Source organism: Macrosteles quadrilineatus, unplaced genomic scaffold (genome assembly GCF_028750875.1).
Source record: "Macrosteles quadrilineatus isolate MER2022 unplaced genomic scaffold, UCM_ALF_1.0 Scaffold_1__1_contigs__length_201487025, whole genome shotgun sequence".
In the NCBI taxonomy this organism is placed as follows: Eukaryota; Metazoa; Arthropoda; class Insecta; order Hemiptera; family Cicadellidae; genus Macrosteles; species Macrosteles quadrilineatus.
The window spans coordinates 138,395,133-138,422,882 of NW_026542594.1; the positions used below are offsets into that span (position 1 = coordinate 138,395,133).

A 27,750-nucleotide genomic window follows, 5' to 3' on the forward strand; every position below is an offset into this window, starting at 1 on the left:
GATATAATATGTATGTCAATTCTACCTTTACTTAAAACCAGTTTTCCTAATAATTTCTTTTCTTTGCCAGCCCTTTGGTACATCATTTATACTTGAAGGATTCATTTTTAAATAATTTAAAATAATAAATAATAACTCTATTAATCTAATATATAAAATTCTCGTGTCACAGTGTTTGTCTGCAAACTCCTCCGGAACGACTTCACCGATCGTTATGAAATTTGGTGTGTAAATTCTGTAGGTATGCGAATCGGACGTAAACTATTTCCCTTTTCGAAATTCTTAAAAGGGCTCCGCCCCAGTGGCTCTGGAGTTTCCAATGTTAACCTTATGAGAAATGGAATTAATGAATCTTAACAGCTGTTTCAATTAAACAAGTTGGTTATGTTCTATGATGTTCAATAGCATTAAAGTTACAAGGATTACCAACAGGGTGCAGCACTATTATTTCTTTTACATTTATGACAACAGCTAATTTGCAACCAAAAGGTGAGTGAGCGTAGCGAACGAACTTCAACCTGGAGGCGAGTGAGCGTAGCGAACGAGCTAACCTGAAGGCAAGTGAGCGCAGCGAACGAGCTCCAACCTAAAGGTGAGTGAGCGTAGCGAACGAGCTCCAACCCAAAGGTGAGTGAGCGTAGCGAACGAACTTCAACCAGGACGTGATTGAGCGATGCGAACGAGATCATCTTGAAAATTAAACGTAACGGTACTTTCTTTCCATCGGTCTGTCTTAGGGGAAACTTATAACTTATGCGATACGAAGTTCGCCGGGTCAGCTAGTAATACTATATAATCATATAATTGAAAACATTAATTCACATCAGCAGAAAATGAATAATATCCAGTGATGTAGCTCTTAAATGGTCAAAATAAACAGACAGCTGATTAGGTCTTGTGAGAAGTCCTTGATTGATAAGGAGTAGGTTGTCTGTGGTCAGTGAGGGCAGGGTTCAGCAACTTATGTCAGTCTATATTGTTTAGGCACCAGTGCCTAACCTGTCCAAATCATGTTGGTTCGAAGCAGATTGATGTTATAACCCAATAAAATAGCGGTGGGGCACACGGGAGGGACTAAGGCTAACATATCTTGTAGTGTCAGCGTTCGCCGCTAGAACTGCTAAGTTGAAAGAATTTAATTTTTTTTAAATGTTTAGTTATAAAATTAATTTTTTAATTATAAAATACATTTTTAATTTTTTAAATATAACTGTCATAACATAACCTAGCCAACCAGACTTGTTGATAATATAAAAACTATATAAGATAAAAATCTAATTAATAATTACTTATAATTTTTGATTAATTATAAAATTAATTTTAAAATTAAAGTATTATAAAATTAAACTGTCATAACCTAACCTAACCAACCAAACTTGCTGATATGAAAAATTTGTTGACAAAAAGTTAGTACTGCCAGCGGGATTCGAACCCGGGACCTCCTGAACACAAATCCGAAACGCTACCAACTAGACCACGAACGCCACTGAGATCTTAAAGTTTCGTTACGGTAATCGTGTCGCCTCAAGAGAAGACATTAGCCACTAGAGATATGACGTCACTACACCTTTAGCCTTAGTCCCTCCCGTGTGCCCATTCCAATAAAATAGTGCCAATTATATTATTTTTTGTTTCATAAAGTCTGCAAATAAAACATGTGTTTTATTTAGATTATTATGATGAGATGTAAACAAATATTGTTATTGTTATAGACTTGTTATATTGTTATATTGTTATTGTTATAGAATTGTGGATATTTATAGGGATGCACTGTGGATGCGATGCTCCCTGGTGTGGATTAACGTCCGCACTAGTGAGTACTACGACTATCCGCAGTACTATCCTGATAATTAGACCAATTCGTAAATTACAAGGAAAAATGTGGTTCGGATTCCACTATAAACTGTAGGTCCCTTAGTTGCCATTAGCTGTATGGGCTATTAATTAACAGCTGTGTCTAAGGAATATGTCGGCCTTAGTCACTAACAAGACTACAAGATCGCGCCACTCATCCTACACTCATCCTTCACTCATATTTGGGTTAAAATACGCACATAGTGGCGTCCCCATCTTAACTAATTGATAATTGATAATTGATAATTGACTTCTTACAAAAGACATGTTTAAATAAAATGTTAAGTCGTGATACATGGCGCAGAGTGATGTAAACCTACAGATCCAACAGGAAATTGAAGAGAACACACTTCAAAGAAATCAAATCCATGTCAAGCCTCCAGACAATTTTTCCTTCAACCCCTATGATTGGAGTGTGTGGAAGAAACGCTTTGAAAGGTACAGGTCAGTCAGCGATCTAAATAAAGCACCTGGGAAAAGGCAAGTTGATATTCTTTGCTACTGTATGGGGTATAAGGCTGAGGAAATATTTGATTCCTTTAATCTAAGCCCTGACGAGTTGGAAAATTATGAAGTGATTATGGGGAAATTCGATAACCATTTCGTTCCCAAAACAAACATAATTTATCAGCGTGCTAAATTTCTTAGACGAAAACAGGGATCCTCAGAGTCAGCTGAAAACTTCATCCCGGACTTACATACTCTTGCAAAACCATGCAACTGGGGAGATTTATGGGATGAAATTATTCTCATGCAACTTATCGTTGGAATGAATGATCAAAACCTTAGTGATCGCTTACAGTTACAAAGCTCACTAAAATTAGAAACTGCAGTTGACGCTCTTCGTAGTTCAGAGGCATTAGTTAGGCAAACACTAGACCTAGCTGATCCCTCCTATGATCGGGTAAAATTAAACATCACTTCCAAAAAGTCTTTTTGTAAGAAAACTGTTTCTAATAACCATGGAAAATACAATCCAGGAAACCTATGTAAATGGTGTGGGAATACTCCATCCCATCGTCGAGGTTTGTGTCCTGCCAAAAATGTTCGGTGTAACAACTGTAAAAAAAACGATCACTTCACTAAAGTTTGTTCTAAGCAAAAGGTTAATGAAGTCAGTAGTGAACCTCAGTTTGTTAATCAATATTGTACAAAATCATCAAATTCTGAAGAAATCATAGGTAAAATTACCGAAAACGGTGCTCTAAACCCTGAATCTTGGGAAATTGACCTCAGGTTTAATGATCCTGACATTGGTAAGTTTAAAATCGATGCCGGAGCAGACGTTTCAGTTTTGCCAGCTAATATCAAGCTAAACAAAAAAGTTCCATTGAAACATACTTGTAAAAGACTCTCAGGACCGGATGGGACTCAGTTAGCTGTACGCGGGATGGTAAATGTAAGGTTGGGCTATAAGAACAAATCTTGTTTCGAGCGTTTTTATGTAGCAGAAAAATGTAAAAAACCGCTCCTAGGTAAATTAGCCATTGAAAAACTTAACCTTCTACAAATTGTCCGAAGTGTGCCTTCGACTTCGAGGAATTACAGAGAAGAGTACAAGAGAAATTATGACTCCAGGCATGCTGCCAAATCTCTTGGAAGTTTGAAATCTGGAGACAGCGTTTGGATATCTGACTTGGGAAAACCTGGAACGGTTGTAAAAACAGGAACTGAGCCACGATCATATATTGTCAGAACTGATACAAGAGACCTAAGAAGAAACCGTTTCCATCTTCTACCATTTCCCGATAACTTAAAAAGAACACCCTCACCAGACAATGTGACGGAACGAAATTCAACAAGGTGTCTGTACCAGAAGTCCAAAACCTCGAGATGTAAACTCAAGTTACAAGACTAGACACGGGCGTGAAGTACATCCTCCAAGGAGACTCGATCTTTAAGGAGGGGGATGTTTCATAAAGTCTGCAAATAAAACATGTGTTTTATTTAGATTATTATGATGAGATGCAAACAAAAATTGTTATTGTTATAGACTTCTTACAAAAGACATGTTTAAATAAAATGTTGTTAATTTAGTTCATTCCTAATTATTATTGTCACAAAAACTATCGACGGTCGTGATACATTTTTTGTGTTCTTTGTTATAAATCAAATCTTTGTTCTTGTATATAAATCAAATAATCAAACTGTTTTAATTATTATTCCAAATATAATTTGCAATGATATAAAATGATTTGCTTCTTGTGGATGCTCTTAATTTAGGAATAAAAGTAGTTTGAAACTATGGCTGAAAACATGTGTCAATTTGCATCCAATAAGTAAGTAGAACTATTTAACATATTATTAAGTCTATATTTACTGTCTTCTTGAAATGGTTATACAGAAACACTTGTAAAAAACTGCTCTTGTATCAATATTAATTACTTTTACTTCTTTTAAAACTTAAATAGGTAACACAATATTTCATTAATAAAATAGAGCACTTTAGAACAAACCAATACAACTCAACTATCTAGCAGCTTGAATCTGCTAGATTTGAATATTCTAGACTTTGCCGCTATCGCAAAAGACAATGATGACGTTTCCGTGACCGCGGGAGTGGATGATGATGTCTACACGGCTGAGAGAGATAATCATAATTTTGCCGCGATCCCGGAAGACCTCAGGCATCAAAAGACGCCGGAATACTGGAGTGCCGGAGTGGTGCAGTGCTGAATTAGAGAGGGTCTAGTGTACAAGGAAGAGAAACGTTGACATCGCTAAAGTACCAACTCTCTTCGGTAATCAGATCCAGGTTAAGAGGGAGTTCAAGTGCCTAGGAATAAGGCTAGACGACAAGCTCACCTGGAACAGCCATTTGGCACATGTAACGCAAGGCTCTCAGACCATTCTTATGTTGATGAGATAGGCTGTTGGGAAGACATGGGGTCTAAGCCCACAAATGACTAACTGGCTATACACTAGGGTTGCAAGACCGATGATGGTGTATGGCTCGGTAGTCTGGTGGACCAAGAAAATGCAATGGGAATTCAAGTTGAAAGCTTCTTATGTAGAACATGTGGTAAGGAGGAGACACCCTTTCACATGATATTTTTGTGCCCAGCCCTACAAGGTCTGCGTATGAGGTCTCTTGGCCTATTGAGAGGAGATCAAAGGGAAGAACAGGGTACCATAGTCAAAAGGATCTCATGGTTAACTAAGAACCTGGGATTTGACGGAGAATGAGGACCTGTGAATGTGGGTGCATAGCCTGGCCCTCTGTTATATAAAAAAAATTACGGCAGAAGGTGTTCTTGATATTAGGTAAAGTGTGCAGGTATGAGAAGTTGGTAAATTGAGTAATGTTTGTAGTGCACTAACTACAATCAGTAAGTATTATCAAGATCTTAAATAAGTCATATAATTGATTGATAATTGATAAGATAAGGTGACAAAGCCTTTGGCCCTTTATATCTCCCCAATATAGACAGGGGCAGCAACATATTTGTCTCAACATACCCGCTACAGTGTACAGTCATGCCTCATGGAAATGACAAACAACTTTTTGGTACTTGATCATTACACAGAGAGGGTTGTCTTAGAATGGGACGGGTGGCGTCGTCCTGTAATCCAGCTACTACGAGGTCACGAATTGTGGATAATTATAGGAATGCACTGTGGATGCGATACTCCCTGGTGTGGATTAACGTCCGCACGGGTCAGTACTACGACTATCCGCAGTACTATCCTGATAATTAGAACCAATTCGTATATACTAGGGATGGTCAAGTCTCGAAATTTCGGGAAATTTTAAATCTCGTTACACGAGACGAGATTTCTTTTTGGCCGAGATTTTTATCGAGACAAGAATTAAAAAAAAAAAAAAAAAAAAAAAATTAAAAACGCCTGCAGAAAGTCAATGCAATACCCGCAATACAGGAGCGTGTTGTAGTTGCGTTTCCTTTGCGAAGGCGTTCTTATTTAATTAATTCTTCAAATGTAAATATTACTTTAATTATTTTAATACAATTTGAGAAGTTTTGTTAAGTGTTAGCAGTGTGAGGAATGTTTTATTACTACAAAAAAGTCAAAACAAGTAGCTATTTTATACAAATTAATATTTTATTTTAGGATAAGTTGAACTCTATCCTAACTGATATCACTATGTTTCCTAATCGTAGGCATTTTTAATAATTTAGGCGTGATTAATAAAGAAATGTTATGCTGATGTTTTTTTAATAAAAGATTGTAAATATTCTTGCCTATTATCATTATTTTTGTATTTAAACAGTCATCTAACAATGTTACAAAATCAGGTAAAAATTCCGAACGTGCATTTCCCGTTGTGTATGAGAAGGGAAATCCCGTCTCGATCTCGTCTCGAAATTTTATGAGAAATGAAAAATCTCGTCTCGTCTCGTCTCGAACTAAAAATCCAATCTCGTCCATCCCTAGTATATACCAAGGCAAAAAAAATGTGGTTCGGATTACACAATAAACTGTAGGTGTCTTAGTTGCCATTAGCTGTATGAGCTATAATTAACAGCTGTATGGCTAAGGAATGTCGGCCTTAGTCACTAACAAGACTACAAGATTGCGCCACTCATCCTACACTCATCTCCATTCATACTTGGCTTAAAATACCTACTTTGTATGGTCGCCATTTCATTGAACAGTATTAACAGTATTAACAGTTGTATAAAACAGAAGGTCCCATAACCCAAGATAGGATTTAATCAAGACTCCACTGCTGAACAGTGTGCATGTTGTAGGTTTTGGATAAACTTTTTTCAAGTTGAGAAAGTTGCTACCATACAAAAAAATGCTGATAATCTTCACATAAAAATGTTGAGCATTTGACAGCCCCTTTTTGTACGTAATTATAACAAATTATATTTTGTAACAAATTATAAGGTTCCTGTTGATAAACTTTATTTCATAATTTGCAATTCACAAGATTTTAAAATACTCCTTTATATTGTATAACACTGGTGGCAACTTGATTTTTTTCACATAGAAATTGATAAAGGAATTTTTAGAGTAGCCTAATTGCTTTCATAGCCTATTTTTTACTATCCTAACAATCAAGCAATCAAGTGACAAGCTTTACCTTGGTTGCCACCGAACACCAGTCCCAAGTCGTTACGTATGAGCTTGTTGAGGTCGGCTGAAGAGTTTCTAGTGTGTCGCAAGTCTAAGGAAGCAGCTCTCGAGTGACACCCACGTCCGGGGATGTTGCGTATGTCCGAGGAGCTCCTACTGCCCACACGCATGTCTAGTGAGGAGTTGCGAGAGTGTGCGTGACCGCGAGCATGTGTGTGTGCGCCAGGCAAGTACGCAGGACTCTCACGAGGCATTGGACGGGCTGTAGCGTCATCAGGAGTCGACCCCGTTACTGGCTCTTGGATGGGGATGCCTGCACAAAAACACATTGAACTCTATCAATCCAAATATACTTTATTCACAAATATACAAGAGTATGAATGAATCTAAAAAAGAAATCCATCGGATACATTATATAATAACAAAATAGATAACCAATATTTATGGCCTAGTGGGTTGCCAAGTAACTACAGTAGAACGTCGATTATCCGAAGCCCGGTCATCCGAAACGTCGGTTAACCGAAAGGAAGAAAGAAGCAAAAATCAATAAAATCGCGCGCCAATCACGACTGGCCGTAGCGCTACGCCACCGCACGGCTGCTAAGTGGTGAAAGTGTAAATATAGCTCAAAGGTCTGACCCTCCCCCTTCCCCCCAAACCCCTACTTCATTCAGTGTTACGCCCGCTCACTTCGAGGTCATTGCACAACCCCTCCCTCCCTTCTATTGCTTTTCATTGCCAGTCACTAGTCAGTCGCCGGCGACTGCTTTGAGTTGACCGATTCTGTTGTAGCAGCTAAAAAAATAGGTTAGGACAACTACCTCTTGCTTATTTCTGCAATGTAAAAATATTTGTAAATCTGTAGAATCTACAGTAGTAAATATTATCCAGTATTTCACGTAAACAAAAGTTACATTTTAACAAATATTGATTTTTTTACTAATTTAAACCAAACTCGACTCGAAACTGCCGAGTTAAAAAATAAGCTCGAGTTTCAAGGCCGTACTCGACTCGAATTTGAAATCTCAAGTACTCGCACATCTCTATAATTAATCAAATTTATATTATTGTACAGTATCCACAGACGCAAAATCGGCAAATCGCCGCCGGCCGCTATCCCTTCACGTCATTTCCCGTTCTCTGTATTTTTCCCGTCAATGACCGGTTATCCGAAAAATCAGTTATCCGAACAACCCCAATCCCCAATTAATTCGGATAATCGACGTTCTACTGTATGTTCGTTCAATAAAATAAAAGGAAAAAGTAGGCCTAACTATAACTACTTTTTGTGGTTTAGGGGAACCAAAAATGGATATATCCAGTCTGGATTCCTCAGCAAACCCAAAAGCAATTTCCATTTATGTTTTCAAAAAAACCTACACTCTAGGTTATTGTGACCCTGGGAGCGATCCTGAAGGTATAACTAATTATCACACTTCTAACTATTTTATTTACCTATAATAGTAAGGCTACACTTACTAAATACTACTACATAATATCTCGTACCTTGTTTTTAGCTATGAAAACCAAATTTAAAGTTTTCCATAACCAACAGCTTCCAATGCGGGCGCTTCTGCCCGTAGTTTAGTTTATTCAGGGTTACCACCTTAGTGGGATGAAAAATACATTCAGAATTCATGGATTTCATTGGTAGTTAAACAAATTCATGGTCAATGCACTGGTACTTATAATTTTGAAAAAAATATGAGTGTTTCATGATTTTAGAAATGTAAAAGAGGCAGTTTTTTCAGCGAATTTCCCATATAGGGAATAATCTATTACCATAGGTCTCATGGCAAGACATGGACCCAGGACCGATTTACTTTTTCCTTTTGAGGTCCCTACAGGCCGAAAACACCATTCGTTCAAATTCATATATATTTGTATATATATAAAACATATAAGCAATTGAAAACATTAGTAGCCTACCCTTTTAAATTGATTTTAAAAGCTAACGACTAGTCTCAACACTTAGGTCGTATTCATGTTGTTGACATTTTATACAAATACAATAACAAACAATGAAAGGAATATATATAGTCATATATTAAGTTAGTTAGAATTTAAAGGATTTTGATTTATTCTTGGTTTAGTTTTGCGTATATTATATAATATTTCTGTTTTATTGTAACTGTAGGATTTTTTCAAAGATCGGATTTGTTTTCTTGATGTTCATGGTATTCAGTAAATTTTGAGGAAATCTTTCTAATTTGTGTATTTATGAAAATCTTCTTTGACATTTAATTTTGTTCTATTTTTTTAATATTCTAGAATTTCTAAATTTTCATTTATATTTTTGTATTCATGTCGCGTTTTGATTAGGTGCTCTAATTTGATTTCATTGTCGTTATGTTACCTGATTTTAATGATTGTATATGTTCTTGTAACCTTTTCTTGAAGCTACGACTTGTTTGGCCAATGTAGGATTTATTACAGTCTGAACATTTTATTTGATAAATGCCTGATTTGTTCATATCTTTAATTTAGTTATTACATGCTTCTAGAAATTTTGTTTTTTATCATCTAAATGGCATTATTTTTAGTTCTGTAACTTATTTTCAAATTTGAATTTTGGAAGGTTTTTCTTGTTGTTTTGTTACCATAATACAACCATTAACAAATAATAATTAACTTAACCCTTCCCGGACTTTGGACGGATATATCCGTCAATCTCCATTTACGTTGCGGGCGGGAAACGGTTATATCCGTCGCGATAAATTTTCTTTACGGGATAGAGACGGATATATCCGTCAGAAAAACAAATTGTTATACATTGGTTAGAACGCGAAAATAAACATCATAATACATAATTTAAGTGTTATTTAGTTTTTGTGGTTGGCAGTAATGGTTTCTGCGACTGTTTCAACTACTATTTCGCGCCATAGAGTGCGTTAGTTGTGTGTAAATCGCGCGAAACTGTCAGTGTGGCACGATCTCATTTGGGAAGTGTTTGTTTACAGTTTGTTATGTGCGTTATTTATTTTATTTAGCTAAAATGACTAATTACAAACAATCCGAACTTTGAAGTGGACGTGATTGAAATGTTGTATTTTTTTAATATTGCTGTTTTTAGGACAATAAACCCTAAATGTTATAGATAACTAATAAAACAAGGGAAAAACGGACGGACGGATATATCCGTCCGACGTCCACAAAATAGCCAAGGTCAGCAGTGTTCATATATTATCGTTATGGGCGGCAGACGGAAATATCCGTCCACCTTACGTTTCATGCGGCCCAATGACGGATTTATCCGTCAGATAAAATTTTCTTTTGTTTATAACTTGTCTAAAAAAATTATTTCAGTAGAAAGGTAATGTTGTTTATGCTCTATGAATGATTTTAAGCAAAAAAAAAAAAAAATAAAATAAAAAAAAATAACAACTTAAGTTTTTGAATTTTGGTGAAAAATAATTAAGCTCCAGCCCGCCATTTTATTTAGCCCGGGAAGGGTTAACATATGACTATTTTTATTCCTTTCATTGTTTGTTATTGTATTTGTATAAAATGTCAACATGAATATGACCTAAGTGTTGAAACTAGTCGTTTGACAAACAGACAAGACAGTTATTTGAAAAAGCATATTCAAACAGTGAATTTCCTACTTTTCATAACTTGCTAAGTTTTTGACCGATCATTGCAAAGCTTTAGATGCCGCTCAGTATACAGAAAAAGGAAATGCTACTAATATTCAAAAAGCCCCAATGGCACAGAAACCTAAGCCAAATTTACTTCAAAATGGTCACAAACCATCTAATGTGTCAAGAAACACTTATGTCACTAATGTTCGGACACCAAATTGTATTTACTGTGATGAACTGTGATGAAGTATGCTGTGATTGGAAACTGACAACCAGGTACTCTCGTGGCTTCTTGCACATCCACGCCAGTTTGGGAAAATTGGTCGTTGGGTTGTCCAAATATCATCCCTTAAGTTCCAAGTGCAACCTGTTCGAGGCACTCAGAATGTGTTTGCGGACACACTATCTAGGATGTACCATTCACCCGACGACCATCCTTCTGATCAAGAGCAACCGGGTTGTGCCGTGCTCTTGAAGTTTTCGCTCACTTTTTCTGATTTCATTCCCCATCAGCTGAAGGATCCCGAGCTGGCAAAGATTATTGGTTAGCTTCAAAATGGGGGAGCCCATCCCCCATATTTTCTGTCCCAGGGTGCCCTTTGCTGTCGTGCTCGGCAGCGAGGTAAACCTAAAGTTGTGCTGCCTAGTCTTCTAATCCCTATGGTCTTTGAGTATTTTCAATCTTCTCCTGTGGGTGGGCATTTAGGTATCCACAAGACCATTGCGAAGGTTAGGGAAATGTTCATCTGGAAGGGTATGGATCGGGACCTTATTGCTAGGGTGCGTTCTTGTCAAACGTGCTCGCTAAGCAAGCCTGCTCAAAACACTAAGTTTGGTTTATTGTCATCTGAGGTGGCAGAAAGACCTTTGGAGAAGGTTTTTATTGACTATGTAGGGCCTCTCCCACGTAGCAAGTCAGGAAATAAGTTCCTACTTGTTCGTGTGGATGCCTTCTCCAAGTTTTGTTGGCTTTTTCCCTTGAGGAATGCCACTGCACAGCTAAACGTGCAGGTACTTCGAACGCATCTCTTCCAACATTTCGGAATACCCGCCACCATTGTTTCTGACAACGGAACCCAGTTTGTTTCCAATCTGTTCAAAAGAATGTGCTTTGGGCACGGAATTCGCCATGTGACTACTTCCCCTTACTATCCACACACAGCCTTCTCATCAATCGCAATCTTCGCTTCGCTCTCATAGCTTTCCATGCTGACAAGCAGACCACCTGGAATCAGGAACTCCCCTGGCACCAATTTCCTTTCAATACTAATACTGCTCACCATTATAGTCACCAGGCGGTCCCTTTCGAGCTGTTTCTGGGCTATCCGCCTAACAACCCGTTTAGCAAATGTGTGGGGAATTGGCGACCTTCTGTCACCTCCTGGTGCGAGGAGAAATTTGATCAGAGCTAGGGAATTGGTCCGGAGGAAGCACAATCGTGGTAGAGTAAGACAACCCTTTCCAGGTGGGGATTTGGTGTTTTGTAAAGCTCATCCGGCCAGTTCGGCTGTGGACAAGAGAGCTGCAAAGTTGTGCAATCAGTGGTCAGGTCCCCACCGCATCCTGAGGTTTTTGACGCCTGTCACGGCGGAGCTAGGAGATCCACGGACTGGAAAAGGGTTCCGTAGGGCACACGGAACTCTTCCGTAGGCAATTTTTCTTTTCTCTTGTGTCTTGGTGGGAAGTGCACTGGGCCAGAGAAACTGATAACTTCTTCTGTCCCCTGTGATCTGCGAAGGAATTTCCCTCAGTAAATTTTCCAGCTCTGGCCAGAGCAAACCCTGGGGGTGAGTTTTCCCCTCAGTTTGGAAGTCCCTTGGCATTCCCTACCCCAGACACCTGAGTTGTCAATAGTGTCATTTTCTCTTCAGGAAGTGGGGGAGAGGCTTGTTTGTTTGTCCCTTTGGAGAGGAGTGTCCTCTTTTTGGGGGGGGGGGGGGGTTGAGCCATGACTACTTTCCACCGGCGAATGTCACGACTCATAATCAACGGTCAAACTGTTTTTTGTATAGTATGTGTTTCGACTTGTTACTGATCCAACGACCCTCAATGACTCTGTGTGTCTTGTTTTTCTTACTCCCACCGCCAAGTGTCATAGGTTCAGCGACCAACGAATTGAGAACATTTCAATAGTTATTTGAATCCTCAGCAATCTCAGTTTTGTGATTTTACTAAGCCATTTCTGAAGGATATTGGATTTCTGTACTACATCTATTTCTCTATTATGTCATTCTAAGGTCGCCGAATCTATAGTCCACTGTCAAATGTACGGACCCGTGTGCTCCTTGATGAGGCAGGTGTGGGAGTAGTCTTAATCTCTTCGTTTGACCTTTGAGAAATACAATTTCGATGGTGGCACTCTTGAAAATGGTGCGTTTGAACACTGTAGGTAAAAAACAAAATGGCCGCCATTTAAAATGTTTAAAGTCAAATTCCATGAAAACCAGCTATTAAAACAAAATTTTGCAACACATTATTTAAAGTCCTTTTTATTACAAATCGAATGACACTTTCTCCAGTTTTTTCACAGCCCGTGGTCTGTGTGTACTGTTATCCAAGTGACAGCCGGTCTATGTGCAAGATTCAAATGTATACCTCGCTCTGTGGCAAAGACCACGGCGTCGCATTTATGCGACGCTCAGTAGCAAACGTGTTAACCGTGTTTTGTGTTTATTTGTGACTTTTCTAGGAATACGAAAAAGGAGATAAGAGTAGTTTATTTTATAAATAATGCAAGTATGAGTATTACTTCAAAATTATGATTATATAATTCCAAATGAATGGCACTTCATTATGTTATGATTTTAGGGATTGCCCATTTTAACCAACCTTTTGAGTTATCCGACCTAGGTCCGGTCCCATTAGGGTCGGTTAAGAGGGGGTGTACTGTAATACTTAATCAGCCCCACGTTATTTATTTTTAAAACTCTTTGATATAATATGTTCAAATTCATTTATTACCATCCAAATTTTGGTTGGTACCAATTTGGACCAAATTTTGTCCCGTTCTATGTCACGATTTTGCCCGTCCGGGAAGGGTTAATTATTGATTGATACAGTCTATATCTCGGTGTTAAAAATGTTTTCTTTCTTAAAATACAGGGAAGTATTTTTCAATCTATTTCTTTTATTCTTACCTAAAATACAGTAAACTTATTAATCACACATCCCTCATAAAAGATCAGACGTCAAAAGTCCGAAATTAGGTTTTATTGCATATCCTTCCCGTTTCCTGATTTTGGAATTCAAGTCCCCAAACCCCAATATTCATATGCGGGGGTAGACCTGGAATAGTATATGTTACATATGTTATTAAGATTCACAGATGTTCAGAATTATTTATTATTATGTTTGTTTAATTCAATGTTGTTGTTTAGTTCAATGCTAACATTATGAAATGATTAAATTGAGTTTTATACAGTTCTTGTTAATAATTAATTGTATTTAATAGTATATTTTGTCCCTATGGCCGAAAATTAGGTTTTGCCGGTTCGAGATAGCTTTTAACACAATCGAGAGCTGCAAAATCTTTTCGGTCCATGGTACGAACGCTATTTTTCACCACACTATATATACCCTATTACCACTATTCACCACAATAATGCACACCGATGGTCAACACAACTACAACTTTAAGGTTATGTGAATAAATAGTTTGAGGAATCAGAACAAATAATAATAAATAGTTGCTAGGCAGCGGTGACAATATAAAAATTTTATTTCAATGCTATGGATACTGATTGTGTATTTAACATGCATTCATGTTTTAAGAAAGTAAGCAGGCAGCTGATTTTGCGGCCCTAGGGATGTAAAAACCTTGCTTGGTCCCCAAATGACAATGACAGCTGGCATGGCCAGCAAAACCTAACTTTCAGCCACCAATTCGTATGTAAAACAGCTAAAAACATCATAGTGTGGTGAAAATGATATTTTGAACCACATACAGTCCTTGGGAAAACTCAGCTGACATCAGCATCTGACCTCAAATGACTTTGAATAAACTGAGCAATTATAAGGGATTCTGATCGTTAAACTTGTTAATAATCATCTCCAGACAGAATTCCTTCTGTGTTGGTTTTTATGAACTGTTTTAACAAATGAAATGTTTTTTAACTAACAAGTTTAGTGGTATTGGTTGAATTATTATTATTCATGATTATGAAAATGCATGGTCTAATGGAGAAATTCATGCATACATAATCCATGCCTTTTTTCACACTTTTCAAGGTTTTCATGGCCAGTGGCAACCCTGTTATTGTATGTGAGGACCAATCTAAAATAAGTCAGTTGGAATTTAAAAAAATATGTTTTAGGTACTGTTAAGCACATAAAGTCCTATGAGTGAAGAAAAAAAGGTTAATTTCCCAAGTCATAAAAAAAAAAACTGATTGAGTGGAATAACACTTTTGCCAAGTTTTTGACACTAAGATACTGCCATATTTTTGGTCTCTATAAATACTTAAATTTCTAGATGTTTTAAACTATAACTATAGAACTTACTGGGGGGAGGAAGATAACCGTAAAAGAGAACATCTCCACATGATGATTGATTCAAATCTTCACATAAAACCAACCGCTTCACTAATGGTGTAATTCCATAATACTCGGCTTCATGTCTGAGTGTCTTGATGTCACTATGTCTTAGATCAATATCTCTTGTTCGGAGATAATTTAATATAGTTGCAAAAAGTTGAGGATCTCTGTCGATAAAAATGGCACCATGTTCATCCTTTAGGCTAGAAATTCGACCACTCAAAAGCGCTGTGAAGAACGAATCAGGTATCCACATCAGAGTTTGGCGAGATGTCGAAAATCTGAAATAAATTAAGGATAAGGAACTCTTAAAACCTATAGGAAGAACGTAATAAGTTACAGTGGAAGCCCTTCTGTTGGGTCTGCAGTGTGCAGAAATGCCACAGTAAACCAACAGAAAAGTTCACATGATCAGAGGAGTGAATGTTATAAAGCCTATGTTATAAGGTACTAGAATATTTCTGGTAAAAATATTGTGGTTAAGTTATAACTAGCCAAAACAAAAACAAAATAAAGGTAATTGATTGATACTGATTCACTTATTTTGCTGACAAAACAACTCTTTGCCGATGCCCTAAACGTGTGAAATTATAGTCATATCTCCAAGGTTTTGCACTAAGAGGGGGAAAATATTTAAGTTTTCAAACCCTAATAGGATGCCATTATTTTTAACGAATTACCCTATAGGGAAGTAGCTTTAAATCTTAGGTGGCAAGGTAAGACCTAGGCCCAAGACCGATTTTCTTGTCTCCAGAGTTAAAAAACTCTACTCGTTCAAAACGTTATTATATAATTTAATGAATGAAAAAAGGGTACTACTGTATAGTAAATTTAATGATTTCTTTAAATACTAATAAGGGGCCATATAAACATATTACGTAACACACTTTTTTGTCATTTTAAACCCCCCCCCCCTGCCACATGTAACACACCGTAACAATTGAGCAAACCCCTTCCCCCCACCTACCTTGGAAACTGACAATATTGAGGCAATAATAAAAATGTTTGGTAGGCTTAACAAATGCAGTAGATTGGAACCTCAAAAACAAGACCCTCGATAACAAGTCACCCTAGATAACCAGAGTGTCATTTTTAAATTCCTAAGAATTTATTTTACTCCTAATAACATGTTATTGCAAACCTTGTTATGAAGTCAACCTTGATAACAAGTCTTATTCAATAATCTCCAGGTTCTGCTGTATCTTTTTATATAACTAACTGATTTGGATATCAATTTGATAATTTTTGTATTATTAAAGAGGAATGTGTGCGTTACGTAACGTTGAGCCAACCCCCCCCCCCCTCCACCATTTAACGCAGCGTAACACTATGCCTTACCCCCTCCCCCCATAAGTGCATTACGCATACTTGGGAATAACGAATAGAAATTCTAAGAATAGCGCTATTCGTTGGTTTTTTTGGCTAACTTCTGTTTTATTAGTTAGTTTTTAAACCCTTATGAAAAAGTTTATATATGGCCATATAAAATTTTTTTTATCCGGTTATATTTGGTTTTGGACCAAATACAACCAGATATGATCATATATGGAATCCCCCAGATATGATCATATATGGAATCCTCCATATATGATCATATATGGAATCCTCCATATATGGAATTTTTTAATAAAAAATATATAAATAAATAAAAAAATAACAATTAAACATATTTTTACCTTAAATGGTATAAGCTATAAATTAAAACTATAATAAAAATTTTAAATTCAAAAATTTCAAAACAAAATTTTTAAGCATCTGACTGGGAATTGAACCCGGGACTCCGGCGTGAGAGTCTGCCCCCTTAGCCACTACACCACGATTGCTTCATATCATGTGGATGATCAAAACCCATTACGAATAAGAGAAGCTGTATTTGGTCTCGTAAAACAAGATTTTTCTTAGACATTTTATGTCATTTGAAGAATGTTATTATTAATATAGCCTAACTACGTGACATTGATATTTGAGGCTGTTTGATAGCAAAGGTACAATTAATTAATTATTAATATAATATTCTCCTTATTTAGGCCTACTACACTTACAATTTTAAAATTATACGTCAGTTTTAAGATTTTGTTGCGTTATAATAAAATTGTACAATAGATGTATGTACAGGATTTTGTCATCAGGGTTCAAATCTGGATATTTTATTTCTTTACTAATAATTACTTTAAAGGAGAATTGCCTATATTATCTGCCCCCTTACTGTACCACATATCAACTCAATCAGTTAAGTAGTTTGTGCTTGGAGAGCAACAAGAAAATACACAAACTGATAAACTTTAGATTTTTAATATTATAAGAAGTGTTTGGGAGTTTGAGAGTTACATAATCCTAAAGTGGCAACAATCCCTTATAATAATTCCAGTTATTGTCAAAAACTCATTTATAGATGAGCATAAATGGAAAATTATTATTCCATATATGAGTAATTTAATTTCATACCTGGGAGTCATATATGACCATATATAGACCATAATTCCATATATGGAGGATATTTATGGCCATATATGGGCAATATTTTCATATATAAAAAACATGTATGGCCATATATGAACAATAATTTCATATGTAGAAAACATGTATGGCCATATATGGGCAATAATTTCATATATAGAAAACATGTATGGCCATATATGAACAATTATTTCATATATAGAAAACATGTATGGCCATATATGAACAATTATTTCATATATAGAAAACATGTATGGCCATATAAGAACAATTATTTCATATATCGAAAACATGTATGGCCATATATGAACAATAATTCCATATATATACTACATATATGGCCATATATGGACACCACCATATATGGATACAACCACATCTGGCCATATATGCTTCCATATATGCTCATCAAAACCCATATATGGCTTTATAAAACCATATATGGAATTTTGATATGGCCATATATGGCCAGAAATTACTTTTTTATAGGGGAAAAGAGCTGGAAATAACTTCTACTCAGTTAGTTTAATAGACAACGAATAGATAATATATTCGCTAGTTTTAAATCGTTAGCTTTTCTGGTCAGGCAAAAGTATTTCCAGTACGGGTTATTTATTTTACGTGTTCAGTGAGGGTTGCGTATTGCGTGCGTACGTGAGAGGTCAGCGCCCTTGTGACAAACAACGTGGGGGGTGGGGAAAGAGAAAGTCAAAGTCCAGTTGCTTTGGTATGCAGCGGACCCGGGGGCGAGCCAATAACAACACCCCAAGCACCGAAGGGTGGGAAGGGGGAATGTTTGTTTGGCGATTGATATGTAATCTCAAGTGTCAAAACATTGTCTTCACTTCAGTCGATGTTCATTATCTGACCGTGACAGGTTTTAATTTTTTGTTAGTTTCTTAGTTGTCTTGTCGATATATATATTTTATTCTCTGTATACACTAACTTGGCGTCTGAACCCTAGTCTACCTGCGGACGGACCAGGGCCGAAACCTTCCTCGCCCACTGTTGAGCAGCTGTTTCCATAACTAGTCACCTAGTAGCACCTCCACTGCAATTATGAACTTTTTTGTGCGGGACGGAATTTTAATTTTTTTTCTGCACAAGCAAAAAGTTCATGAAATTTTAAGAAAAATTATACTAAACTTGACCATATTCCGTTAAGTTAAGCTTACGTTTAAATTATTTTTATCTGGTTGATGGTTGATATAATTGTATATAAATTTAATTTACCAAAATACCTAACAATGTTATTCATATTAAAAATATGTCGAGTGGGTGGGGGGGGGGGGGGGGGGGGGGGTAAAATATTCATATTATGCATACTGTTGATATTGTTATTTATATCTTTAAACCAACCCCCATGTCTTCCGGGAAATGAGTGATTCACGTCCTAAGACCTCTGACGATTCTGACGTGGGGATATCGTCATTAGATTAATCGCGTATTGAAATGCTATTGATGAAATATGTATAATCTGCCGAAAAACTACGGTAGGCCCAACGTAGGCCTACGCTTTATACAGAAATTTAATTAGCTAAAAAACATTTACTCAACACATACACATAATTCTGTAATTTTTTATCGACAATTGCCATATCCTTAGAAACATGATAATTGTATGATTATTTTAAGTTTCATTTGGCCCGTACAAAATTACGCAATTTCGACTTTTCATGCCAAATTCTACTTTCGCTCGCATTTACGATTAGTTTTTTTACCTTTTAACACATAACATTACGTGTACGGTTTAAAAGTGTTTCACGTTTACAATAGTCTTTTTAAATGTGATTGGTTACATCTACTCAAAGAAACATATGAATTAGGTTGTGACAAACTACATCATCTCAAACCGTTTCACATGTTTTTACTTCTTAAACTTTATTCCCCTAACAATATTAGGAAATTTAAATATATAAATCACTATTCCTTTTTTGTGTTTGCAGATTCGCGGTGCACATCTGATTTAATTAAAAATAATTCATACATAACGATATTACAGTTTTATTTCTATCCCTAATAAAGTTTCTATTCCTCAGTAACTACTGGGCCTGTAGGTTCTATAAACTTAATAAGAATATGGTCAAGTTTGGTATCATTTTACTTATTTATTCATGGACTTTTTGCTCGTACAGATAAAAATGTAAAATTCCGCCCCGCACAAAAAGTTAATAAGTGCATTGGGGGTGTGACCAGGTGACTAATTATGGAAACAGCTGCTCAAGAAGTGAGCGAGCAAGGGACGGTCCCGGCCCGGTCGCAGGTAGTCAAGGGTCCAGACGCAAAGTTAGTGTATACAGAGAATAGTGATAGTTAAATATTTTAAATGCATAAGTTATTAAGGTGAACAGTTTTAATAAAGTTGGAGTAGATTTTAATATTTGTTTGCAATGGTGGGCGAGTGTGATATCAAGTGACCAATTTTAAGTGACATATTTCAACAAGTTGAAAAAATGAAAAGGGTGGAAACGCGTTAAAATGTTTATTGTGTTTGTACCCAAAACAAAAATAATTAAAGCATCTCTCACAAGTGCTTCGAGGTAAGTGGAGAAAAAGTATGATGGTCTCGTTTTTAGCTTGAAGTGGAATAGGCCTATACAGGGTGATTTGTACTCAGTGTGACAAAATTTTTTTGGTGTAAGTACAAAGTAAATGAAGTGTGATGATGCATATCAAATGTTCCAAGTCTAAAAATTAGCTTCCCAAAAAATTATTTTATGTTTTTCAAAAATAACCATGTTTTTAAACTTAATACAGCGATTTCTCAATTACCTGTATATTGATTTGAGTAGATAATGTAATTTTCGTGTTCTACATTAAATTTTGAACAAGAATAATAGAAAATGACGGAGGATCAGTTGTAAAAACTCCATTGTAAATAGATTCAAAGATAAAAATTAAGATGTTTGATAAAAATTTTAAAAACAATGGTCTATTGCATTTTTCACACCCTGTATACAAGAAAGTGTCGGAATATATTAAAAACTGCGCCATTTTATAAGCTTTCCAACGATATGCTACACTATTGAGGTTTATGTCTGCTTATGTACGCTTTAGTGGTTTGAAGACTACAAAGCACGGTGTCTTTAACATTTAAAACATAGAAAGTCGGCATGTATTAAGCAAAAGTTGTATTTTTGATTCAGCTTGAACAGTAAAAACAGTAAAAAAGTTCCCTGTTTTCTGGTATTCAAACCACTAAAACAAACAAAAAAATATCTAAACCTCAATAGTGTAGCATATGGTTGGAAAGCTTATAAAATGGCGCAGTTTTTAACATATTCCGACACTTTCTTGTATACAGGGTGTGAAAAATGCAATAGACCATTGTTTTTAAAATTTTTATCAAATATCTTAATTTTTATCTTTGAATCTATTTACAATGGAGTTTTTACAACTGATCCTCCGTCATTTTCCATTATTATTGTTCAAAATTTAATGTACAACACGAAAATGACATTATCTACTCAAATCCATATACACGTAATTGAGAAATCGCTGTATTAAGTTTAAAAACATGGTTATTTTTGAAAAACATAAAATAATTCTTTGGGAAGCTAATTTTTAGACTTGGAGCATTTGATATGCATCATCACACTTCATTTACTTTGTACTTACACCAAAAAAATTTTGTCACACTGAGTACAAATCACCCTGTATATTTTTTTTATGAATATAATTTTTATTTTTTAGTACAGTTAATAGTTATAGTGTATTTCTCAATGTGTTTCCCGTGCTCTTTTAAACTTTATCTCACCACAAATAGGTCACTTTTAAATTTAGTAGTAAACTATACTTTTATCACACTGGAAAAACTACTTCATCAGACTTAATATTTGTTTTTGTCTTTTGAACTATATTGAAAACAGAGTGATGACAAGTTTTTGTATCACCTTTGTCGGGGAAATAAATATGTGCACTCGAGTTTGAGCCTAAATATATCTGAGATGAATTAGGTATCCGATTTTGTTGAAACAAAAATTAAATATAAGCTAGTTTAAATACATTTTACGTGGTGTCGATTAAAAAAATTTTACCAGAAAAATTTATATAGTTGAAAGATCCTAAAAAGTACCGGTTTTTAAGAAACTCTGCACTAACACTGAAGTTTAAAATTTATTTGTAAACAAACCACTGAGCCAATCTCTCTGAAATTTTTATGGCTACCAATAGGTAGGTTCATTTTTAACATTTCCATGCATTTAAAAAAATTTATTCACAATAGTTTTTATGCTGCTGTTAATTTTTAAAACGTATGCTAACATCGTTAATAACACTGAAAATTTCATTCAAAATACCATCGTGTTTGCCGTGACACAAGAAATAACACCAATATGACAGATTTTATAATGCGAACAAAGGTGGTTTTTAAACAGATTTATATTTGTAGACAACAATTTCTCCCGTGACTGGTAGCGGGCCGCCTGGTGTTTGTACGATATTTCCCAGCAGGGCGGGAGCACGTGCGAATCTGCGACGTGGCCGATGTGTACCTGACTACCACACTGACATTGCTTCAGTATTCACTCACAGCAAACTAATGTGTAAATCATTATTTAGTTATAAATTTACATAAATTTACTAACAAAATATTCACTAGTCATGAAACAAATACATTATAATACGATAATTACAAATATAAATACAAATTAAAAAACACCTTTGTTCACTGCGAACGCCTGTTCAGAGCGGCAAGCCTAGTCATCACTAACAGAGTAAGAGACGAGGAAGAATCAGCGACACCAATTTTGAAAAACAACTTCTTTTAAAGTTTAATAGGCATTTAAAGTAAATTTTGTTGTAGTAATGAATTACATTACATGTAGGCCTAATGTAAATGTGACGATGTTTAATTAATATTTAATTAAAACACAATAATTAGTAACCAAAATCTGTCATTATTTCATTACATATGAAATCCTTTAAAACAACCGTCCAACAAAAAGCTATCTTCTACAAATGTCGAAAACTAACTTTATTTTCTATCAGTTAGTTTTTCAACTAACTAATAACTTCTATCAGTTACTTTTTAAACTAACTAACTAGTAACTTCTATCAGTTACTTATTATGGGACTAACTTCTATCTTCTAACTAGTTAGACATTTTGACTAACTTTCCCAACTATGGGTTACGTAATATGTGTGTGGCCCCTAACAGTAGCCCTACAAGTGAACATTACCCGTTATTTTATAAAGCCTATACAAACTATACGCCTATCTCTCTGGAGCCAACATCCAGCAAAGTTTATGAAGCAATTATTAAAAGATAGGTGAGTACTTCTTTTGAAGTTTTTAGTATTTTTTCTAAGAATCAGTTTGGCTTTAGATCCAAGGAATGTACACGATTAATTCAGTCGGACAGCTAATCACATCCATATTAACAAATTTTGAACTTGGCCAATCCACAGGCGCAATTCTATGTGACCTAACTAAAGCCTTTGTTTGTGTGGATCATAGCATTCTAATGAAAAAATGGAATCTTACGGAATCGTTGGCAAAATGGCATTCAAAATTGTTTTTTTTAACATACCTCAGTAACCAGCAGCAAAATGTTTTTTCCAATCAAGTCTTCTCAGAACAAACTCGAGGTGAAATAAGGGGTACCGGTACCACAGGGGTCAGTACTAGGCCCTTTCCTTTTTCTTAGATCTGAACGTGGATGTTAATTCAATCCTTTTTGCAGAATGATGTAACCTTTTTTTAAACGAGTCCCTATGTTGATACTATTTAGGGATGAATTCAGTAGCATCATAAGTGAAGCCAATGAGTATAAGTCAAATCTATTGCTTATGAATGTAGAGAAAATTCAAAGCATGATCTTCTCCTAGTCATAGTGTTAAGTTGCTAACACTTAAGTAATTTGTTAAGTAGTGTATTTAACTTAGACCCCCGTGGAATGTGCATGTGCATGTCAAGTTTGTATAAAAACAAAGTATTAGGCTATTTACTAAATCACTTGAACAAATATGTATGTTGGGTTGTCAAACTGAAGTGGAGTGTTAGAGGTGAACAGGACTAAACTATCCAGTGCATTAAAGTTGATTTTTCATACATTATAAGTATTAAATCAAGATTCAAGTGCTACATACCTGATATTTAACACTTTTTGGAGATTTGTGAGTAAAAAATTTTACCAAAGAAGGTACAAACTTCAAGAATATCTTTGAAATATCCCACTACTTTCTAGTACAGGTTAAAAACACATGGTCACCAAGATTAGAATAAACTCTCAGAAATGGTTACAGTTTTATTAATATATTAACTTAAAAGTTTTTTAAACAAGATTTATACATAAAAAAACATTTTCTATTAATCCTATCCTACTAATATTATAAATGAGAAAGTTTGGATGTATGGATATATGGATGTATGGATGTATGTTTGTGACAAGTGAACGCGAAAAATACTGGTCGGATTGGGCTGAAATTTGGCATGATGATAGCTGACATTCCCGATTAACATATAGGCATATTCTTATTTCAAAAATCCTTTCGGGCTCCGCCCCAGTGGCTCTGGAGTTTCCCATGTTAACCTAATGAGAAATGGAATTATTGAATCTTAACAGCTGTTTCAATTAAACAAGTTGGTTCTGTTCTATGATGTTCAAAAGCATTAAAGTTACAAGGATTACCAACAGGGTGCAGCACTATTATTTCTTTTACATTTATGACAACAGCTAATTTGCAACCAAAAGGTGAGTGAGCGTAGCAAACGAACTTCAACCTGGAGGCGAGTTAGCGAAGCGAACGAGCTAAACTGAAGGCAAGTGAGCGCAGCGAACGAGATCCAACCTAAAGGTGAGTGAGCGTAGCGAACGAGCTCCAACCTAAAGGTGAGTGAGCGTAGCGAACAAACTTCAACCAGGACGTGATTGAGCCATGCGAACGAGATAATCTTGAAAATTAAGAAGTTAAACGGGGCAAAGCCCGTGGGTTACAGCTAGTAATATATAATTTAAATTAAAAAATATTATCCAAGAATACAAGGGATAACAACTACGGGACTCAAAAACTACTTGTGAACCAGTTTAACAAGAAAACTTGCTGGAGTTAGAAACTTGTCTCAGCAGAATCGGCAACTCCTTATCACAGGTTTGTTTACTCTGAGAACTGACCTTTCAACTGTGCTATTGTTGGAGTCTCCAACAATATGTAATATAGCTTATCACATCTGAAGAAGCTTGAATAAAGTTGAAGAACAATATTTAAATTTTATATTTACACTGGACTGGCATTTTATATATATAAAAAAAATGTCTAAGGCCTGAATTAAAATATATATGTACATTGTTTTATTTATTTAATATTTTCCTACATAAACATATAGTGACCAATATGTCAAAAACTACATGTGGCTTTTGCTCCAAAGGGGTGAGAACTTCAGCAATTTTTTGCACTGGTTGCAACAACTGGATACATCTAAATTGTTTAAATTTGACCTATAATAAAGTTAAAAAGTTCTCTTTGGAAGAATTAAAAAAATGGAAATGCACTTCTTGTCTACAAAGTTCAGAAAAAATGTAGTGAAGCCAAATGAGGAAAATATTGAATGATGTAAAAAAGTTACTGACGAGTCTACAAACTGTTTGTCTCTGGCAGAGGAAATAGATAATGCACTGCTGAAAGAAAATGAAACCCTAAAGCAAGAATTATACGAGGCTAAGAATCAAAGCTCTTTTTTTGAGTTACAGCTGGAGGACGATTTAAAGCAAAAAGAAGAAGAACTAGAGAATATAAAGCAGCTGTACAACAATAAAGTACTAGAACTAGAGAGTAGAATAAAAACCTTAGAAGCTAAACTGAAGAAAGAAAAGGAATTGAAGGAAGCAATCATTTCACAAGCAGAAGAAGAAAAAGCAATATATACAAACAATAGCACTAACCTAACAAGGAGGATGGTTAACTGCAATGAATGTAAAATACTTAAAGAGGAAACTAGCAAGATGTTGACGTCAATAAGATCCCTGGAAACTGTCATAACTCTTTTGAAAACAGAAAATAATGAATTAATCCAAGAATTACGATCTGTGGAAAACAGAAAATCTGAATGTTTAACATGTTTTCCTCCTCTATCTTGGAAAGAAATAAAAACACCCTAAAAAAACCCTCTCCCCAGCTAAACTGACAACAAGCACGCCCACCATTGCTCTTAAAAACCGTTTTGAAGTGCTTACTGAAACACCTGACATCTCGAGGAACAGTAATGAAGATGCAGTAGAAATAGCTCCATTGGAATTTGTGGAACCGAAAAATCAATCCGCTAGCAACCCGGCTAAAAAGACCAAAAGCAGGAGAAAAAGGAAGATGCTTATTTGTGCTGACAGCCACGGCAGGGATCTTTCTTTCCACATCAATAGGACCACGCAACTGTTTGAAACTGTAGGTTTTGTAAGACCTGGAGCAGGCGCTAGTGACGTATTAAGTAATAATAATATTGATGGGGAGAAACTTGAAGAAGAGGACACTTTAATAATTATGGCTGGGTCCAATGACATCGCCAGAAACGAAGCTCAAATCGCCATTGACAAAATATCAAGAACAATTGAAAAATATAGAGAGAAAAGAATATTGATAGTGGATCTTCCTACAAGACACGATTTGGCAGAATGGTCCTGTGTTAACAGAGAAGTCAAAAGGACAAATGAAATTTTAAAGAAAATGTGTGATTGATATAACAATGCCATTTTAGTACATTCGAGTTTAGCCAGGAGGGAACTACACACTCGGCACGGACAACATCTGAATAGACACGGCAAGACATGGTTAGCAAACTTAATCATCAAAGCAGCTTCTGAAAATCCCAAAGCAGCAAATGGCAACCATAGAGCACTCTCGAATGTCAACTTCAGCATGGCACCAGGGGAAGATTTGAGGGACACCAGCCCAACACCTGCAACCATTCCAGACGGCAACCCATCTCTGACGAGGGGCGCAGAACAACCAACCACAGACGAGGAGACAAGCCACAGCAGCACCACACAGGGAAACGATGGACGAACGACAACACCGGCCTCAGTAGGTTAGGTAGCTATATATTAGATTGTAAGAATAGTTATTGTTTGGATTATTTAATGCACTTTAATGTACAAGGAGTTAAGGAAAAACTAGATGAATTAAGCTTAATTGTAAATAATGTAAATACAAAAACCCTTATAATTTCATTGAATGAACACTGGTTGAGTAAAGAAAATATAAATCTGTTAAATAAAATTGAGGGTTTTAGTTTAGCTGATTTCTACTCAAGGGAAAATGGCAAGAGGGGAGGGTCAGCAATTTTGATAAGAGAAAATGCAGGTATCAAGTACAAAATTAGAGATGACCTTAAAACATTTAATGAAGATTTTTATTTTGAATGTTCGATTATTGAAATTTTAAACTTTGTAGAGCCAACATTAATTGTTTCTTTATATAGAGTACCTTATAAGTTTACATTAGTTAGTTTTTTTTTAAAAAATGCAATATTTGTTAAACAAGTTAAAAGCTAAGAAAAGGTTAAATGTTCTTATTGCTACTGATTGTAATTATAGCATCAGATGGATTTTTGAATATTTTTAATTTTAATGGATTTAAAGCTAATGTTAAAGAGGTAACGAGGCCTATCAGTGGAACTTGTATTGATAATATTATCACAAATGAGAAATATAATCTAGAACGAGTTTTTGTTAAAAATATAGGTCTTTCTGATCACAATGCAATATGGACTACTTGGCCCAGCTTTAAAGATGATAGGAGAACTAAAACTCAAACCTATAAGAGATGCTTTACTGCAAAAAAAATTGCTGAATTTAAGAACAAAATTATAAGCTTAAATTGGGAGGCACAACTAGCAAAAAGTGTAGATGAAAACTATGATAACTTTTTAAGAGATTTCATTATGTTAATAAATGAAGTGTTCCCAGTTAGGCCAATAAAACAGAAACATAAGAAAGATGTAAAGTGGATAACAGAAGGTATAAAAGTTTCAAGTAGGAACAAGAGACGACTCTCAAAGCTGGCAAAGGATAGTAACAGTGAAGGGATAAAAAACTACTACAAAAAATACAGACAGATATTTACTAGAGTAGTCAGGCCAGCAAAACGAAACGCAAATGATCAGTACATACAACAAGCAGAATGCAAAAGCAAAGCATCATGGAATGTAATTAAGAGAGAGTTGGGAATGAATAAAATAAAAGATAACAATATAACTGAAGTATTAGTTGATGGAACCATTATCAAAGACCCCAAAGTTATTCCAAACTATTTTAATCAGCACTATATTAACATCAAACAAAAACTAGATA

General features: G+C 35.6%; 1 protein-coding gene across 3 annotated transcripts in view; it reads right to left on the minus strand.

Annotated features, from left to right (window-relative positions):
- LOC128985606 (BTB/POZ domain-containing protein KCTD3) overlaps positions 1-27,750 on the minus strand; it is a 135,049-nt gene that overhangs the window by 91,679 nt on the left and 15,620 nt on the right. For 2 of the 3 annotated variants that reach the window (XM_054405252.1, XM_054405244.1), the window contains exons 2-3: positions 14,979-15,292; positions 6,905-7,210 (exon numbers count right to left, since the gene is read on the minus strand). In XM_054405252.1, coding sequence (XP_054261227.1) covers positions 6,905-7,210; positions 14,979-15,292 — 620 coding nt within the window. Of the gene's footprint in view, positions 1-6,904; positions 7,211-14,978; positions 15,293-22,998; positions 23,019-27,750 lie in introns of those variants that run through there. The other variant, XM_054405263.1, reaches the window with a different exon arrangement.